The sequence below is a fragment of the Hippoglossus stenolepis genome, chromosome 4 (genome assembly GCF_022539355.2).
Source record: "Hippoglossus stenolepis isolate QCI-W04-F060 chromosome 4, HSTE1.2, whole genome shotgun sequence".
In the NCBI taxonomy this organism is placed as follows: domain Eukaryota; kingdom Metazoa; phylum Chordata; class Actinopteri; order Pleuronectiformes; family Pleuronectidae; genus Hippoglossus; species Hippoglossus stenolepis.
This window is the reverse complement of record NC_061486.1, coordinates 15,991,041-16,011,014: the sequence shown is the minus strand read 5'-3', so window position 1 is coordinate 16,011,014 and position 19,974 is coordinate 15,991,041. Positions and strand designations below refer to the sequence as shown.

At 40.2% G+C, this 19,974-nt stretch overlaps 1 protein-coding gene across 2 annotated transcripts; it reads left to right on the top strand.

Moving 5' to 3' along the window:
* The first annotated feature begins 1,907 nt into the window (after positions 1 to 1,907).
* cul3b (cullin 3b) lies at positions 1,908 to 19,719 on the top strand. 2 transcript variants are annotated; one of them, XM_035154517.2, is made up of 16 exons: positions 1,908 to 2,184; positions 5,022 to 5,219; positions 7,859 to 7,972; positions 9,094 to 9,254; positions 10,244 to 10,358; positions 10,519 to 10,747; positions 11,062 to 11,207; positions 11,847 to 12,023; positions 12,737 to 12,907; positions 13,183 to 13,290; positions 15,254 to 15,378; positions 15,960 to 16,056; positions 16,523 to 16,654; positions 16,841 to 17,027; positions 17,767 to 17,912; positions 18,564 to 19,719. In XM_035154517.2, exons 1-16 carry the CDS (start codon positions 2,122 to 2,124, stop codon positions 18,693 to 18,695), a joined length of 2,301 nt encoding a protein of 766 aa, XP_035010408.1. In that variant the 5' UTR covers positions 1,908 to 2,121; the 3' UTR covers positions 18,696 to 19,719. The 2 variants fall into 2 exon arrangements, with proteins under 2 accessions (XP_035010408.1, XP_035010407.1); XM_035154516.2 differs by having other exon boundaries at positions 16,520 to 16,654.
* Positions 19,720 to 19,974: the final 255 nt, after the last annotated feature.

The following is a 19,974-nucleotide window of genomic DNA, read 5'->3' as shown; positions in this document are numbered from 1 at the left end:
AGCTTCACCGTACTCTCTAATGTTACTTCACCATGAAAGTGTACCTGGCTGTGTTTGGCTCAGGTGACATTAGGCCTCAGTGACACTGATCTTCTCGTCACAGGGACCTGTTTGTTGATCCTGTCGACCCACACTGATACTGTATTATCATGGCCAGATTAACACACTGGAGGCTGTCGGAGGTGAAAATCTATTACAGTCCACTTCTTATCAGTCAGCATTAGCTCCTCTCCCACACTAATTAAGATAAGACAAACCTTAGTAAAAACAAAAACAAAAAGCATTTGTGTGTAAGAAATGTAAACCATGAAAGTCATCAAAGGAAAGAAATTCAATCTGAGATCCTGGATAAAGTTTTGATTAAAGACATTCCGGTATGTAGAGCCACTAATTGATTCTATATGGAACCACAGTTTGAGAAAGGGGGACATTAGTGTGACATCTCATAAATGTCCACTGGGCCAGAGCCTCTGTATGAAAACTGAGAACTGGTCATATTTCCTGTTTTAAAGTCATAGAGCTAATTTAATACACACAGTTATCATAAATGACTACAAAGAGACGATCAATGACCATAAAGAGACACACGACAATCACAAATACACAATATAACATTTTGTAGTTATTTTTTGGTCTCAGGCTTCTATATGTGGCGGGTCGGGGGACTTTTACCTCCTCTAGTCCACGGGCACATTCTCTCATTATTAATTCATGATCAATTTATAACTTTTACTAGTAAAGTCAGTCACGAATCTGTGTTCTTCTTCTACATCCCTGAAAAATAACAACCAACATATTTCGTTCAGGAGTTGTACGTATGTCCACTGGTCGCTGGACTTGTTGGCCTTGATGAACTGAATGAAGCCTCTTTGATGAAAGATGAAACGTCCTCAAGAAACACATGTCCAGTTATCTATGTACAACACGTGTACAACTCCTGAAGATGCCCTGATCTGATGATGACTGAGAACCTTCACAGATAACCAACATAGGTCTAACAGCCTCAGGAGGTCAGTTGGAGCGCTGATTAAATAAATGCTCTAACAATCAAAACTATCTGCTTAATAGTTGTTATAAAGATATCATAATGTTAGTAATGGAAGGCCACAAAGTACATTTACTTATCTACTTTGCTTAAGTACAATTTTGAGGTACTTGTATTTGAATAGTTTCTTATAATGCTTCTTAATATTCACAGTTTGGAGCCAAATACTGTACTTTTTAGTCCACCGCATTTGTCATTTATCACCGCTCAATTTACAAGATACTTTACAGATTAATATTTTGCCATACAAAACATAGGAAGAGGTTATAAAATACGATGTTGTATTCTAAATGAATGGCCCATCCCAAATGACAAGTAAAGCTGAAAATCTGTTTTAATAAAGGTTTATGGCATATTTCTAGCAAAAATACCAAATATTTGATGATTACTGCTTCTCAAAGGTGAGTGTTTACTGCTTTCCCTCGTGTGTTCTTTAATCATTATAAATTATGAGGTTTGGAGCATAGGTTGGACAAAAGAAACACTACTAGTGAGGTGGAGGTGGAGCAGATTTTCAATTATTCTCTACAGAATTGTGATTCGTTATTTTCTTTATGGAATAATCTGCTGATTATGGTTGATTTGTGGAACAGTGGAACCAGTCCCTTCTCCAGTGAGTACCTTTACTTTTCATTATTTAAGTAGGCCTACATATTCCTGATCATACTTATGTGTTGTCACTTGCGTACTTTTTTTATTAACGACGTGTTTTGAAAGCGTGAATCAGTAGTAGTAGTAGTAGTAGTAGTACATTAGTGATGTATTATTTCGATACTGTGGTACTAATGGTTTTCGTTCAGGTGCCAGAGAAGTTGACAAGTAGTTCAGATTGTTGATTTCTCGCGTGAGTTGGGCTACGTGAGCTCTGCGCAATGAGAAGTGCAGCGCCTCCGCCATTGCTGCATGAACAAGTCTCGGATTTGGCGTCGGGCTGTCAACAATAAACTTGCGGCGCCGGGACGCGGAGCTACGAGGTCGAGTGAAAGCTCGTCGGCTGCTCCACAAACCAGTCGCCACCCCCGTCCCTCCCCGGAGAACACGTTCATGTGAATACAGAGCCCACGGACGAGGCAACCATGTCCAATCTCAGCAAAGGCGGCACCAAGAAGGACACCAAGATGAGGATACGGGCCTTTCCTGTAAGTGCACGCCGCCGTCGGTGCGCTGCCTGCCCGTCAGGCGGCGACTCGACCACCGTGGTCTGGGCTGCCGGCTACATGCTAGCATGCTAACCAGCTGGGCAGCAGAAATGACTTGTCTCTACGTAAACAAAGTGCAGCCGTCAAATGTCCGGTCGCCCTCCCTGTGAGGTGGTCGGCGGGGAAGTTTATCTGTGAACCCCAGAGATGAGTTTTAAATTCAACTTTCACTGTCTTTCACGTTTTAAAACCTCTCAAATCCCCCAAACCGTCGCTTGCAGATGGGCTCTGTCGACATGTAGCCGAGGCTAGCGTTAGCCATGGCTCTTGACACTTGTTGTTTTGGCTGCTAATAGCTTTCTTTACCACATGCACCCTATGTTGCTGTGTCCGAGCTTTACATTCGACTGACATCTCTGTAGGAAGACCATCGCTGCATTTCCAGATGCTTGCTAGAATAAGCAGCGACGTTGCCACAGCTGTAAATGGATGCTAACAAAAATCATCCCAGCTAACCCTGGTTTTTGCTTTGCATTAATGCCCCTGCCTCTGATGGTTCCCAGTCCTGTTTTTGTTTTCAATTCTTTGGTAAAAACCCGTGATGGAGGACTCGTCTCCTCGTCTACCTGACACTCCCTTTGTCTGCTAGTCACTGAAAGACCTCATTTACGAACTGACCTCATTCTGCTTTAAATGAAATGTCAGCCAGTCTGTGACTGTGCATGATCCACATCCTTTGTATGTGAGCATGTTTGTGTCAATACAGTGAGACTTCATTCGTGTGACCCAGTCTTGACAGAGACATAGATGCCATCAGGCCTCTTGACATGCATGTGTATGGACATGTCTGTGGAGAGGGAGCACAAACCGCTCCTCCTCACCAGAGGAGAAGTTCTCTCTCCTGCGTCTGGCTGCTGTGGAGCCCACAAACATGCTGAGGAGAAATACTTAGGTGTAAAGCTTTTGGGGTTTGTTTTTATAATGAGGCCCCTTCCCATACCATTTTCCCTTCCTGATACAGAGTCCTACACCTGTACTCAGTGTATTGGCCGATACAGAGTACCGATCTGATAAAAAAAATCATACATATAATGTATTTTAAAAGTTGTATGCTGCTAGCCCTGTATTGCTGTCATTGTTGTGCGGCCTGGCTCAGGGTAAACCATTTGAAAAACAAATGCATACAGAGAAAGAGTGCCATTTTGTTGTCTAGTTTGACAATGATCAATGAATAAATCTAGGTATACACAACAATTGCTTCCTTTAAATAGCTCGAAACTTAAGTCTTTGCCACGGTACACGTCGCTGTTTTACTTGTGGGACTTTACAGCGTGAAATATTACCAAACTGCCAATATTATAGCTTGTTCTGGTTAAAATATTTGAAATCATTTCTTTGTCACCGCCCTAAACACAATACTTTTCAGTGGCAGTTATGAAGTGGCAAAGAAGAAGTGATTTCCGGCAAAAGTAAATTGCTGTTTTATCTGGGTGGAACTAAAGATGTGGTATTGGATTGTTACATAGATTTCCATACTCGTATTGGAGACATTTCCAATGCTGATATCGGTATTTGAACATCACTAGATGCGTTCCAGCTCAGTGCAGTGCAGAATTACATGTTTGTCACTGTGTGTGGGTGACTAAAACATCATCTCGCCTGCTCTTCCTTATTGTGATGAATCAAACACATTTCCAGCCCGCACCACACAAACTGAAGCTCCCAGTGTTTAAAAGGTATTTCGAAAGGTGTTATTGTGCAGTTTGTCACATCAGTTGGAGCTACTGTGACGCTCCAACTGATGTGACAAAGTGCACAATAACACCCACAACCCTCCTTAGTTTGGGGGTTCCTTGTCTTCCTCAAGCACACTTGAGTAGGACATTGTAGAAATTAAACATCTGACTTCTAACCCTTCTGGGATTGACTGCCTTACTTTATGCCAATAATTAAATGGGTTAATTTGGTTTTAAGGAAGATGTCTAAGGTTAAGTGACAGTAATTCAATAAGAAGACATGATTGATTCTGTTAAACTTGAACCAAACTTACCACAAATAGTGGAGTAACCTACCAGGGATAACAAGGCATCGCAAAACTTTTAAGAATTTTAAAAGTGCCTCTTAACCCACAGTGTTATGCTGTAACTCTATTGTTACCTCTCATCAAAGGCTGTAGTACTGAGGGAAAGCACATTTGTGACATTGAAGTTCAGTCTTTTTTTACTACGTGTTATTTAAATACAACTACTGTCTCCTAGGGGTTGTTTCAAATGAGCTGCGATGGTAACTGCTCTCTGCTGAGCTGTTAGCATCGCTGTAACATTAGGACTTTTTGATGTAAGGCAGTATTTTACCTCCTGACTGATTCTTCCAGACCTTTCTGTTAGGTTTAGTAAAGATCCTGTATTATTTGCTATAATAAGCAGATGCTTCTCCAGGGGAGGAATTTCAGCCTGGGGCAAAAGGGCCCTTTAACAGCACAATAAGTTCACAGACAGCAAAGATGTGGGAGCTTATTAGAGGCAGGGGGAGTATAACACAGATATATTAATGTGGTACATTCTCAATAATAAAGTAAATGAATAAAGAGTGTGAATTGATGTATATGCAATATCACAGCCCATACAAACAGGTTGTGGTTATTAATTGGACTAATCAGGTAATCTAATTATTCTGCATCTCATTCCCTGGCCCACATTTCTAACTCAAAAAAATCTGAGGTAAAAACTGCTCACAAGTTGGAGACTTCTGTGTAGAGAGGTTTGTTTTATGAAAAACGAGTATTGCTTCAAATAATCAAACGTGATAATCATTTTACTATTGGCTGTCGTTTGCAGATGACAATGGATGAGAAGTATGTCAACAACATCTGGGACCTTCTGAAGAACGCCATTCAGGAGATCCAGAGGAAGAATAACAGCGGCCTGAGCTTTGAGGAGTTGTACAGGAACGCCTACACAATGGTGCTCCACAAGCACGGCGAGAAACTGTACACGGGCCTGCGGGAGGTCGTCACCGAACACCTTATCAACAAAGTAAGACTAACTGAGATTATGGGATAACACGGTTGCAGAACTTTAAGTACATTTTGGCAGCACCGGTTACCCACTTGTCTCCGTACAAGTGGGCTCCGTAGTAAACACACAAGTTATTCCTTAGCCATACGAGCCCTTAGTATTTAGAAATGCACATATCAAAATATCTCAATATCCTTAACAAGCAAATGTGTGGTTTTCAGTGAAGAAATAAAAAGATCCAGAAAGGTCCACCAGTGAGGCTTGGTTAATAATCATCAAAGTCATTAGTTGACAGAATTATTGAATAAATACAATTGATTAATGTTTCTGTTTTTGTGTTAAAAAGTCTTTATGACTGATCTGTGACTAAAGTTTGTAATATGTAATTACTGATACCAGTGTTTCCTATTAATTATCTTGACTGTTACGGCCCACCATAGTCTAATTTGTCCCACCACAGTTTCATATTTCATGATAACACAAGAGTTCTCTCATTTGGTGTGTGCAGCTCAATTTGCTGCGTGCTCACTCGCACTGTCGCACTAGGGCGCCTGATCACGCTATGGTCCATAACGTTTTTAGCATTCACGCAGACAGTCAGGCCTTATAGTTTCAGCTGCAGTTCTGGTATGTAGAGCAGTTCTTTCTCTCACGTGAGATCTTATCTTTCACTCTTAAGTCTCTGTGTAGCTGTCACTCTGAATCTGTTGTGTGTGAGAGTGACCTACGTGCACAGCCATAAATTGAATTAATTCTGCGGCAAACACTGTTGGTATAAGGTAGTTAAGATAGTATTGCTAAAATCAAGAATTAGGTCTGCACTGAAAGTATAGATTTTACAATTTATAAATTCTCTCCAATTACTATGATTATAATCACTGATCATTCAAAATGTAATGAGACCTATTGATTGAATTCTGAATTTAAGCGAATTGCTTGAAAACCTTTTCGATAGGATTTTTCTTTTTTAACAATCTGCTACAAGTTCCGTTTTAAGATTCACATAATGATTTGTCCTGTCTCTCATCCTGGTCAAACAAAGGTAACAGCTCAAAATATGGGCTGTTTGCTGGGAATTTATTTTCAGAGCTTGTTACTCGAGTCTTATCTCGTGGGGGTTTGCAAAATTCTTTGAGGATCACCTAGGCCTTGGTTTGACAGATTTAACATTTCTGACCTGAGTTTGTATATACAGTGTCCTTGAGTGGTAATTTAGATCTAGATTTGAGCTGTACAAGGTTACTCCTTCATACAGCTTTAGCCTTGTGTCTTACAGGAGCGCGTATGTGTGTGTTTTTGAATGACGCCTTTACAGAAGGCAGTTTTCTCCAAGTGGGCATTTAGTTGACTTATTTAACTGAAGAGATACGTTGAAAATGAAATAATAGTCTTGCCAAATGTCAGTGAATTCCATTATTCTAAGAAGTATTCAAGGGACAGCAATACAATGCTGACCCTGTAACTATAAGATTAGTATTTTTGGTTTTTTTTCCCAAGTTTAGTTTTTCCTAAGCTGTCACGTATTTGTTGCTGCACATCATTAGCATCAAAGTTTGACCATGTGATATTTGTAGTGGTTGCTTCTGTGCAGATACTCATTGAATGATATTTCAGCAGGCGGCTGTTGTGTATCAGCCAAATGGTTTAACAGCTTAATGAAATGTACATTCTCAACTTGACAGGCTTAGTAAATTAGCAGCGAGGGACTGTCAACAAGAAGCAGATCAAAGAAGGGACACCTGACACTGGAGTGTGTTTTTATTTGCTAATAACGATCCAAATATCACTTCCATTGAAAGAGAGTGGTAGTGGTAACATGCAGCCTAGAAAGTTACAAACACATCTCAGACACTTCAACCAGACACAAACTTTGAAGACAACTCAAACATGACAGTTTTCTTTTGCTTCACAGCCGTTAGATCTTACAGTACCGTACTTTAAGGTTATTCTACTTCTCAGTTGGTTTTATGTTTGGCCTAATGACTTCTGTCGTGAATAATTGCTGACAGAAGGATTTGCAGTGGAGAACTGACTTTGAACAATGATATTATTTGAGTCTCAGCTCAGTTTTCCACACCAGCACTGAACAGCCGGACAGGACACTAGGTGAATTTTGAAGCCAACATAAAATCCTGCTCACAACAGTTTAACTACGGCCAAAGTTTTCGCTAAAAATATATATTTTTTTATAATTGCGTCATAAAAACCATGAGTCTGCATTTTGAGTGTTTGAGTTAGGAATGTTCAGATTAATGGGTCCGTCTTCAACATTCTATGTTGATGTGTAAAGTAACAATATGGTGAGTCTGTGAGGGCTTGATCCATTGTAACATGAGGAGCAGTTGATAATTCATCATCTCTGTTCAGAGACGATGAGAAAAGCAAAAAAGAAGGTCGGTGTGCCCTTAAGAATCTTACTCTACAGAGACTTTAGTTTTCTTTGCTGAGTCACACTGCAGTGTGACTTTTATCAAGCTGTTTGTTGTGTGCCTGACTAGAAGAGAGACAGCTTGAGTTAGAGGCAATTCTTCTGTTCACCAATACATTTTAAGTTGTTTGTTCATGGTCAGGCATTTTGTTGATACTTTAACTGCAGACCTGCACTGTAAGATTCCCCCCCTCTTATGTGCATGTGTGTTTGTCTGTTTCACTCACAGGTAAGAGAAGATGTCCTCAACTCCCTAAACAATAACTTCCTCCAAACCCTAAATCAGGCCTGGAATGACCATCAGACAGCGATGGTGATGATCAGAGACATCCTGATGTATATGGTGAGTAGCTGATGTTTCCCAAGATTCTCACAACACATTTAGGCCACACCCACACTACCATATTTTAGTTTGACATGGCATCACTGTTGCTGCATTTTAGTCTGGAGAGGCAGAAGCAGAGATGTTTGCAAACATTGACACATTTGAAGTCACTTCCTGATTGGTTCTAATCAGTCTTGACACGTTTCCAACACTTTATTTCAAGCCTTTTTCAGACATGACCTCCGGGTAAAATCTGGAAAATTGGCTACGGCGTTTACCCATAGTTCGCCTTTCAGAAATTTTTGCTTCTGCCACGTTTTAGAAGCGTCATCAACCCCCCACTCGCTCGCGGTGAATCCTGCTGTGTTCACACATCGACTTATTCGGATTTCTACAGACTTGATACTTGGAGGCCAGGCGGATAAAGTCTGCAGAAACTATGTTGTCACACGATATTTGCATTCACGCATGCATCTCCTCCAGAGAAAATACGGAGGATCTGCGGATTCCAGTGCATGTCTGAAAGCAGCTTCAGTAACTTACTTTTCACCAATGTTGTTCCTTGTAGTAGTAGTATTTTCTGTAACTAAGCAACCAACTGCAGAGTAGAATATCAACTTGTTGTGTACTGTTTACTTGAACATGAAGCGTTACACAGCTCACTGAAAGTATTCTTCATCAGACTAAGTAATATCACACATCGGTAATATATAATATCAGAATTATTATTGACACTATTGACATTATTGCAGGCTACGTCATTAGAGTTATGCATAAATGTACAGTGTTGTTTTCTTTAACGAGTGTGATTACCACAGAAAAAATTTACAATTTTGTAAAGACGCAAAATCTTTTAGTTATTGCTGATGGGTTGATGTATTCTTTGGAAATGTGATTTTGTTATAACAATTGAACTTTGTAATTTCTACATGTTTGTAATGTTTATACAAAAGAGAGGTATATGAAAGTGGGTCAGGAAGTAACACTGAAATCAATTCAACTACTGCTCAGTTATAATCGTGCAGTTCATGAGGAAGTCATGACACAAACCTAACCAGATGAAAAATGTTGATGATACAATGAGAGAAAAAAATGTTTGACAAGTGATGATTCTCTCTTTTTTGGTGTTTGTCTCACAGGACCGGGTTTATGTGCAGCAGAACAACGTAGAGAACGTCTACAACCTGGGTCTTATCATCTTTAGGGATCAGGTGGTTCGCTACGGCTGCATCAGAGACCACCTCCGACAGACCCTCCTGGACATGATCGCTCGCGAGAGGAAGGGGGAGGTGGTGGACAGGTAGGCAAAATTTCCACCCAGGATTGATTGCATGGAGAAGTAAGAAAAGGGTTTTTAAATTAACATCCATCATAGTCAAATACTGTAATTAAGGAAAATTATATATCTTCATGTGTCACTGGAATTGGACAGGATGCATGATTTTAAAGAGCTGCCTGATAGATTTGTCACAACTACAACAGCCAGGATGTTAATACAGTGGAAACCACTTATAGTGATCATGGATATAGTAATCAACCGTTTATATGGATCAAAAAGCTTGGGACAGAATCGATCCTATACAAATGCTGTTTAAATAATTCAATTATAGTGATCAAGTAATCCGCCTACAGTGTTCATTTTGGGTCTTTTTATACATGTTTGGAATGTAAAAAAGTTATTACTTGGTTATTAAGTTATATATTAATTTACTGTTACTATGCGTCTCTATAATTCGCGCTGCACACTGCCAACCGAATCGAGCCAAACCAAGCGCGCTCTGCCATCTCCTCTGGCTCTCCATACATTTTCTCAGTTTACAAATTCCAGTCAGAATTTTCATGTGTGTCCGATCTCAATGTGTGTGTCTGTGAGGGAGAGGGAGAGAGAGAGAGAGGGAGAGAGAGAGGGAGAGAGAGAGAGGGAGAGAGGGAGGAGGGGAGAGAGAGGGAGGGAGAGAGAGAGAGAGAGGGAGGAGAGAGAGGAGAGGGAGGAGAGAGAGAGAGGAGAGGGAGGAGAGAGAGAGAGAGAGAGAGAGAGAGAGAGAGAGAGAGAGAGAGAGAGAGAGTTCCAGGACCATCCAACAGAAGCCACGCAATTAGTTTATAGTGATCAACCGCTTCTATATGATCATTTTGGCCCATGACACATATGATCATTATAATGGGTCCACTGTAATTACTTTAACATGAGCATCCACAAATGTTCTCTGTTTAATATTGAAGCGTTTCTGTAGTGTCTTGCGTTACTGATTGTGCTGACAACATTTGGTCTGTCTCTCTTTTCTCCAGGGGGGCCATTAGAAATGCCTGCCAAATGTTGATGATCCTCGGCCTTGAAGGGAGATCTGTTTATGAAGAAGACTTTGAGGCACCGTTCTTAGAAATGTCTGCAGAATTCTTTCAGGTTTGTGAGAGAATTTTCCCCACGGCTGATCATTGTTTATTATTTATTTGGATCCCTGTTAGTTGTTGGCTTGGCTACACCTTCCCCTTCTGGGATCCGTATAAAAAATACAATGTCAGTGAAGATCATTTTCAAAACAACTTTTTCTTGGTCTATTTAGATGGAGAGCCAAAAGTTCCTAGCAGAAAACAGTGCCAGTGTGTACATAAAGAAGGTGGAAGCCAGGATTAATGAGGAGATCGAGCGGGTGATGCACTGCCTGGATAAGTCCACGGAGGAGCCAATTGTCAAGGTGGTGGAGAGGGAGCTCATCTCCAAACACATGAAAACTATTGTGGAGATGGAGAACTCAGGCCTGGTCCACATGCTTAAGAATGGCAAAACAGACGGTAAGCGCTCCGTCGTATGCAACTTATACTACAGGTTTTGGTGGAAGTTGGTCATCTATCAGCGATAATTAAATACTCAAAGTAGCAGTATATTTCACTCACACAAAACAGAAAAATGGTGGATCAGTAATGCCCTTACAATGTTTTCCCCTTTCTCGCATCAGAAAGTGTGCTCATATTGTTCAGGAGAACTCAATTCACTTACACGTGCAAATGAACCGTCTCTCAAGCAGATCTCAACTGAGCAGTCATTTTCAGCCGCTAGACAGAGTTTTGTGATGTGTGTCTGTGTACTCATGAATATCCATCCACAGACCTGGCCTGCATGTACAAGCTGTTCAGCAGAGTTCCCAATGGGCTGAAGACCATGTGTGAATGTATGAGCTCGTATCTGCGGGAGCAAGGCAAGGCGCTCGTGTCGGAGGAGGGAGAGGGAAAGAACCCTGTGGACTACATCCAGGTAAGATGCTCTGTTAGCAGGAGACCTTGCAGTGCAGGTGTATGGGTTATTGTAAAAAGCAGGAAAATGAAAATTATCGCTTTACTTGCTTCAACGAGATAGGTCAGGTCAGAAGGAGCATGCAGTCTGTTGAAGCACAGCTGTAATGTGTTTTCAGTCAATGAGAGAGAAAAAGACAGTGGTCCTAACATCTAGCCTTGTTAGAGATCATGCAGTAATTTCCACTGGCTAAGCAGGCATTAGCACCATTGCGTGCCAAGCCTTGATCATAATGCACTTCCCATCAGACCCCCTGAGACTGTGGCCACAAACCATGATGGTCTATGCCTTCATCTGCACTTTGTTGTTGTACTGTGCTAAATAACGTGGGAGGTTATTAAGCGCATAGAGAGAATGCACTATGTTTGAAAGACTCTGTTTTAAGCTCCTGTGTGGAATATTTTCTGTGGTTTGCAGTTTTACTCCTACATTCCTGCTGTTACTCTGATCCAACAGCCTCTGTGCTTTTTATTCTATTAGATCGACCCTTCTCCACTTTATCTACTGTTGGAGCTTTAATTGCTCCTGGAGCTTTAATTGCTGTGTTAAGCTACTACTAATACAAACTTTGGCTGTATCATCCTTGTCTCCTTACTACAGGGTTTGCTGGACCTGAAGTCCCGTTTCGACCGTTTCCTCCAGGAGTCCTTCAATAACGATCGGCTCTTCAAGCAAACTATTGCTGGGGACTTTGAGTACTTCCTTAACCTCAACTCTCGCTCGCCCGAATACCTCTCACTCTTCATTGATGACAAACTGAAGAAAGGCGTCAAAGGGGTAAGTGATCTATACTTGCCTTATATTTTTATGAACTTCTTATTTAGGATTTGATGCCAACACTGAAAAATAGCACCATTTCAAATTTGTATGCCAAACTAAAAAACTTCCTAAAGAAATTCCCTTATTACTAGAGCCTGGCCAAAACATCAATTGGCTTAAAATATCGGATGATAAGTCTTTTTCAGACACATTGGTATCTCTGTTTATTTTTGCCAATATGCAACAATATGAAAACTTTTATATTACAGAATAAACAATGCAGAAAAGCTGTGCATTTATGTTTACATTTTCCTTAAATGTATGTTTGTTTTCTTAATACAAGGTGTATATATTTGGTTATATATGTGTTTTCTTTTTATTTATAGTTATTGATAATTAATTTATGTATATCTTAACAGGATTTAAGTGGTCTATTATCCTGTTCATTGAAATGTGGTGGAGCTGGATCTACTTTGAGTAACTGCTGCAGCACCAGCTGAAGTCATGTACATTTTTGTTCCAATGCTGTTAAGAATATTTGATGCAAAACACAAGACTAAGATCAAATTCAAATCATTGTATTTGTGTATTTCAGTTTAGTAGCTTGTTTTGCCTATCAATGCTGATCAGGAGAGCTGCTGCTAACCTCACCTGCTGCGTCCTCTGCTCACATGACGGATGTATCATGGTCCCTGTGTCACTTTCTGTGTTTGTTTTCTTTCTTCATCCAGCTGACAGAGCAGGAGGTGGAGTCTATACTAGACAAGGCCATGGTGCTTTTCCGCTTCATGCAGGAGAAGGATGTGTTTGAGAGATACTACAAGCAGCACCTGGCCCGCAGGCTGCTCACCAACAAGAGCGTCTCTGATGACTCTGAGAAAAACATGATCTCAAAGCTCAAGGTGAGCACGAGATTTGAGTCAAAGTTTTTCATGGAATGAAAAACCTTAAGCCTATAGATGCAGAGAAGTGGTTATCAAGCTTACATTTTTTATTTGTATCTACGGTAAAGCTCCATATTAAGCATTTAATGTTTATTTGATGTAAAGGTACATGACAAAGGAAATTTAAATAGTAGTTATGTATAATTAGGCTGTGTCCACTTACCACTGTTACAAATTGACAGATTTGTTGACCACCAGTTTTTGATTCACCTTCCTCTGGTCTAATTGCTCAGACCGAGTGCGGCTGTCAGTTCACCTCTAAACTGGAGGGCATGTTCCGGGACATGAGCATCTCTAACACCACCATGGATGAGTTCAGACAACATCTACAGACAACCGGGGTGAGAAGACACAACACGCCACATCTCATTCTGTCAAATTAGAGAGCCCACTTGTTATCTGTAATCATTACATGGCTGCTCTAATGATTGATCATTGCTGTGTTGCTCAGATACACGAAAACAATTATTCAGCTAACTCTCTGTAACCTGGGGAAACACGGTGCTAATTTCCAGTTGTGCTGTGCTGTCACGTGGCTTTTTGACACTAGAATTAGACTCTGGAATAATCTGTCACTGTGTCTAATTGTTATTGTGATTTGCTGAGGTTCAGTTCAGTGACTATGTTTCAAGAATACTTTTCAGCCACAGCTACATCTACAAATTCTATTGTAATTCGTCTTAGCGTGCTCACTCAAACATAAAGAAAAATATACTTCGTTCTTCATATGCTTGTAAATACATGCATACAATAATAGGAAATGCATAAATAAATCTGAGATCCAAAAAGGAATAGAATAACAAATCCTAAATCAAATGATAAAACCTCCACACACGCAAGGACAATTAGTGCAATTTAAGTTTTTAATCTCACTTTGTTTTGCCTCCAGCTCTTCTTGTTTTGGTGGAGTCGTTTGATTTGTTTTTATTCCAATGGCTTTAGCGCATGCTTTTGCTATTTTGCCAAACTTGCTGGTTCCTATTTCTGTTTTCTTGGTGTTTTAGGATGTTTTGTTTATTTTCTGTACTCGGCTATGTTGTGAATGAGGTCTGTACCTCGATTTATTCCCAAGTTAAAATAAAGGGTGAATGAATAAAACTTATAGTTAACATATTGGCACCTGTGGGGTGATTATCAGCAGCAGCAGAGACCCACTAGATAATGTGTATAATAAAAAAGACATCTGCTTTACTGCCCTGTTTTAAAAGCCCACTGAGTAGCCTGTAGTGTTAAATCTAGAGCCTTCGGGAGATGGACAGGTTTTGCATAAGTACTATCCCAGACACTATTCCAGTTTGTTAGTCTTAATACTTTTGATGCCTCTGCACTGGCGACAGCCAGGAGCTGGAGGCATAATGTTTTGGTATGTCTGTCAGTCCCATTACTGTGAACACGATATCTCAAGAATGCTTTGAGGGAATTTCCTTAAATTTGGTACAAATATTCACTTGGACATAAGGATGAACTGATTCGATTTTGGTGGTCAAAGCTCAAGGTCACAGTGACCTCACAAAATACATTTTTCATTTACATTTTTTCACATGGCCTTGCATTGTTTTGAACTCTATATATCAGGAATGCCCAAAGGGAATTCTTTTACATTTGGCACAAACATTCACTTGAGCTTTTTTTTCCATCTTGGTAGCCAAGATCAAAGGTCAAGGTCACAGTGGCCTCACAAAGTATGTTTATGTTATTCTTGAACATGATACCTTAAGATCAGTGTAAGGAAATGTCTTCAAATTTGGTACAAACTTTCACTTGGACTCAAAGATGAACTGATTAGATTTTGGGGCCTGGAGGTATGGAGGTTGAATGTGATATCTCAAGACTGCCTGAGGGAATTTCGTCAACTTTAATCAGTTGTCACTTGGACTCAAAGATAAAGTGATTACGGTTTCAGTTGTAACCTTTCAGTGACCTCTATGATTCTGTAAAAAATAATGTTGAAATATGTACACAGAAACTGCACTGGTTGGTGGAGGCATAAAACCGCTGTGTGGTAATTCTAGTTATAAGCATCTTATTGCCCTGTATAGATCTAGACAGTGTAGACAAAAGATCTACAGGCATTTTAAAATGTCACATAAATGTCTAACATAGTTTTTCCGTATTTATCAAAATTATTCTTTCATGAAATTACAAGATTCAATACTCATTAGTTGTTGTCTGTCTTAAGTGTTGTTGTTTTTTTATTCTACTCACAGTAGTACAAATCATAAATTTACAATAGCTTCAAGCTGCATGCATTACATCACCAATGACTGAAATCTGACTGTGTGTCCTGTGTTTTTCTAACGTAAGGTGTCACTTGGAGGAGTCGATCTCACTGTGAGAGTCCTGACCACGGGATACTGGCCGACACAATCAGCAACACCCAAGTGCAGTATCCCTCCTTCGCCGAGACATGCGTTTGAAGTCTTTAGGAGGTTGGTCTGTTATTATACTTATTACACAGAATAAGAGGTTTATTGTTTATATTTGCATATTGTTTAATATTAGCATGTGTCTGTGTGAAAAGAAAGAATATTCAAGAGCCACATTATGGCCCCGTTCAGACCTGGTTTTAACATCCATCCTGAGAGATCTGATCACAAGGGGACAATGTTAACTTGTCTGGTCAAACCTGTCAAGACTAGAAAAGCGCTATATAAATACAGACCATTTACAAGCAAGAGATAAGGAGAGCGATGTCAGGAGGGGCAGACTGGCTCAATGCACAGCGTGCAGCTCTGCTATGGAATAAGATTTTACCCATTTGAAAAGAAAATAGAAGTCATGTAGTGTTAATACCTGGTCTGAACAAAGTCTATGTTTTGTTTGAAGCTGACCACAGCAACAATACTTATCAGTTCTTGAAGATGTGATCTTATGTCTATTTCACGAAAATGAATACATTGGTGCTATGCCATGTTGTCATGGTGTAAAGAACGAACACTTCAGTTGGATTAATTGTAACACCTTGACTATTCTTAGAGACTAACCTAGAGTGACTCAACCCTGTTTGCAGGTTTTATCTTGGTAAGCACAGCGGAAGACAACTCACACTGCAGCACCATATGGGCTCTGCAGACCTAAACGCCACCTTCTACGGCCCCATCAAAAAGGTACATGCTTCAAAATAAGAATATTATGACCTATTTACAGTGTCACATGAATGCGCAATAGAAAACAACAAGGTGATCTTGTTTTCATCCTTTGTCAATACTGAAGTTTTATTTTTTGAAGTTCAGACATGCAACTGTGTCTAAGCAGTGTTGAGTGTTTGAGAAATACTTAACTTTTAAATGTACTGCTGGAAACACTGTTACATTGAAGTAAAAAATAATAAAGTGAAGTATTGTGAGAAATAATTAAAAGAATAACAACTCATTATTTTCAAGGAGAATGTAAACTGCTCAGCACTGGTAGGCTGCCCTGTGCTGATTTTTCATTTTTAAGTTGTGATAACTTTTTCTTTTGAACATCTATATGTTGAGGTTTTCCAGTAACAGAAAACAAAATGTCTCGTGGAAAGAAATTCTGAACCATGTTTTTAGATTTTGGTCTTTCGTTCTGACTTGGTCCCAGGAGGATGGGTCAGAGGTCGGAGTGGGAGGAGCTCAGGTGACGGGCTCCAACACTAGGAAGCACATCCTGCAGGTCTCCACCTTCCAGATGACCATCCTCATGCTTTTCAATAACAGAGAGAAGTCCACCTTTGAGGTACAGTATTTAGTAACATGTGTCACAGAAACTAGGTTCTATGCCCAAAACAACAAACGACTTTGTGTTGATTGACTGGATGATTTCACTTGGACAAAGTACTTGTCATTTGAGTTTCTCTGTGTGTCACATCTATGGTATTGTGGTCTGGTCTCATAGCCCTGAACTTAATTCCTCCACCTGTAGGAGATCCAGCAGGAGACGGACATCCCAGAGAGGGAGCTGGTGCGAGCGCTGCAGTCGCTGGCCTGTGGGAAACCCACTCAGAGAGTTCTTACCAAGGAGCCCAAGTCCAAGGAGATCGAGAATGGCCACGCGTTTACAGTCAATGACCAGTTTACCTCCAAACTGCACCGTGTCAAGATCCAGACAGGTTCATAAGATGCTTTCTGATTAGAATCAAAAAAGCATTATTTTACATCACTGGTAATGATGTTCCGATACCGATATTGGCATCGGAAATGCCTCCAACACTGCTGAAAATGCCAAGTCAGGCACAGGAGAGTTTGCAAAACTACACAACAATCTGATATATTACGTTTTTTAAAGTTTAGAAGTTTCACCCAGATAAAACAGCAATTTTCTCAACAGAAGTCAAGCTGTACTGCCAATAGCAAGTACTATTTTTAGAACAGCAGAAAAAGAGTTAATTTCTGGTTGTGCAGTGTCAGCTATTTGACAACTTTTCATGCTGGAAAGCCCCACAAGTAAAACAATGTTTCCAATTACAACACTAGTGCAACACTAGTGACAGCAATCATCACTTCCCTACTGGGTTAGTAGCACACAGCTGTTAAAATACAAAATATCGGGTTTTTTAAAATACACTGGTGTCAGATCAGTACTCGATATCAGTCCAGGTGTCAGAATCGGTGTCAATTACAAGAAAATGGTATCGGAACATCTCTAATTACCGATGCATTGTTCTCTATACTTGAATATTATTATACGACATAACTGTATGCTTGACTCAGTCTGTTTAACACTGTCTGATTGGTTACTCCAGAGACTTACTTCCAGAGATTAGTTACTCTGGAAATAGAGGATAATTGTTTTTAGTGTCATTTCTCCTTGCCATTTGCATTCACCTTCCACTCCTGTTCACCTTCCAGTGGCTGCTAAACAGGGCGAGTCAGACCCAGAGAGGAAGGAGACGCGACAGAAAGTGGACGACGACAGGAAGCACGAGATCGAAGCTGCCATTGTTCGCATCATGAAGTCGAGAAAGAAGATGCAGCACAATATCCTAGTAGCAGAGGTCAGTCAGTTGAAACTCAGCTGTTAAAAGGAAAACTTAACCTGATTGTAAAGCCAGAAGCTGAAATAGGCTTTAGTCCATTTTACATATTTCTCAGTACACAGCTCATAAGGCTCTCCTCAGTTAGCCTCCTAGTGTTGAATGATGTGATGTACAAGGAGGGAGGCCAAAAGTTCGATGGAGCTTGAGGTCAATTGAAACGGAGTCTTTAGCTGTTTTCAGACATGAACTATGGAAAATGTCCAGGTACTTTTGCAGCAGGAGATTGTGTGGGTCAGACACTTTCTCAAAACTTGTTTTATTCCAAGTTGACATTTTAATGGCGTCTTCTCCATGTATAACACCTCTTTTTCATTCTGAGATATTTGTACTCTTCCAGTTTCCCGCCCATCGCATGTCACAAACATCTTCGCCAGCCCCTGTTTTACAAAGCAGCTTTAATCGTAACAAACCAAATTAACGCAATAAAAATTCCCAACCCATTTATTTCCTTTGACCACAACCTGCCGCCAGCACTGGGCAGTGCAGTGTAGAGCAATGTAGTAAATGAACAGACAATGAAAGCATAAGATATAAATCAAGGTGATGATGATGATGTTTGGATAAGAAGAGATTGTAACATTCTAACCACTGTGTTTTGTGTCTCTGTAGGTCACACAGCAGTTGCGATCACGATTCCTCCCTAGTCCTGTAGTCATCAAGAAGAGGATTGAAGGACTCATTGAGAGGGAATATTTGGCACGAACACCGGAGGACCGTAAAGTGTACACTTATGTAGCGTAAAACAAGTGAATTCAATGAAAGCTAACATGGAGTTGAGAGTTTTTTGTGGACTGCTATGCTTTGAATGAACTTGGAAGTGCTTTCATCATTGATTCTGGGAAACACTGGGAAGCTTAACTTTTCTTCCATAAATTGTGTAAAAAAAAAAAAAAGACAAACTAAATCATTCATGAGATGGGGGAGTTTTCTAGCAATATTAGATTTCTTCTGCTGAGAGAAATGAAAGGAGGGGATCTAGTTTTGTATAAAAGTCATGTTTCTTGTGGCCTTTGGCGAGAATTGGGTGAGCCTGTTTGCCATTTAACCACGTGCTGTCGAGAACAAGCGTCGACATGTTAAAGCAAACGTGTGGCTACATGGAGACCAAGAAAACATTTGAATTCACTCCCCTGTTTTAAATGTCGATGTCAGTGTGTTATGTTTGTGTTTTGTGGCACAACGATGGCTGTACAGGTTGACAGACACTCTTGGCCTTTTTCTTTCCCGAGGATTTTAAGTTTAAAGAAGAGGACAAAGTGTTAGCTGGTACAGACCTGGTTTACAACAGCAGTGAAAACATTTTGAGCACTTGAGAAATCGTGAAGAGTGCTTCGTTTATGTTGCAAATACGTCTGGGTTTTTTTGAGGTTGTTTTAATTACCGCACCTCACTTCGCTGAAATATTTAATGCCATTTTCAATATTTGTGCCAGGTCTGTACTGGTGGTTTCGGAGATCAAGAGCTGTAGCTTCACAGAAAAATCTCCATAAATGCCGTCTGGTCTCTCATGACACATTTTTCACTTCGGGCCTGCTCTGTGATCGGCCAAAAAATGAAAACGATCTCCTCTCTTTGAATGGAAGGTTCCTCGTGGTGCAGGTTTCAAAGAGGATTTTTTTCATTCTCGACTGCATTGTGAACAGGTGGAACGAGTTCAGCACCGTGTTCTAATGTGTACAAATTGTAAAATAATTATTGTACTCACTGCTAAGGTGGATTGTACAGGGCCTTGTTTTCATCATATTAAATGTAGAATTAAAATAAATGATGGGTTTTTCTGTTTCTTGTTAAACATGTTTCATCAGCAGACCTGCCCCTTTAACCATGATTAAAGCTTAATGTTGTTGGCAAGCCACAGTCAAAAATTTGGATTTAAGTGTAATGTTTTTCATTGCAACCTAATATTCATAAAATAACACTCACTTAATCTTTTAAGTTTTGTTGAAACAGTTCAAAATTGTAGATGTAACTGTAAGTTCATTGTGGAGGCTGTGGTTGTGGCGCTATTGAATCATACACA

Coding starts and splice junctions, on each gene's coding strand:
- cul3b (XM_035154516.2), top strand. CDS start 2,122: ATGTCCAATCTCAGCAAAGGCGGCACCAAGAAGGACACCAAGATGAGG. Junction 16,057..16,519: donor TCTACGGCCCCATCAAAAAG/GTACATGCTTCA, acceptor ACTTGGTCCCAG/GAGGATGGGTCAGAGGTCGG. Junction 16,655..16,840: donor GAGAGAAGTCCACCTTTGAG/GTACAGTATTTA, acceptor CTCCACCTGTAG/GAGATCCAGCAGGAGACGGA.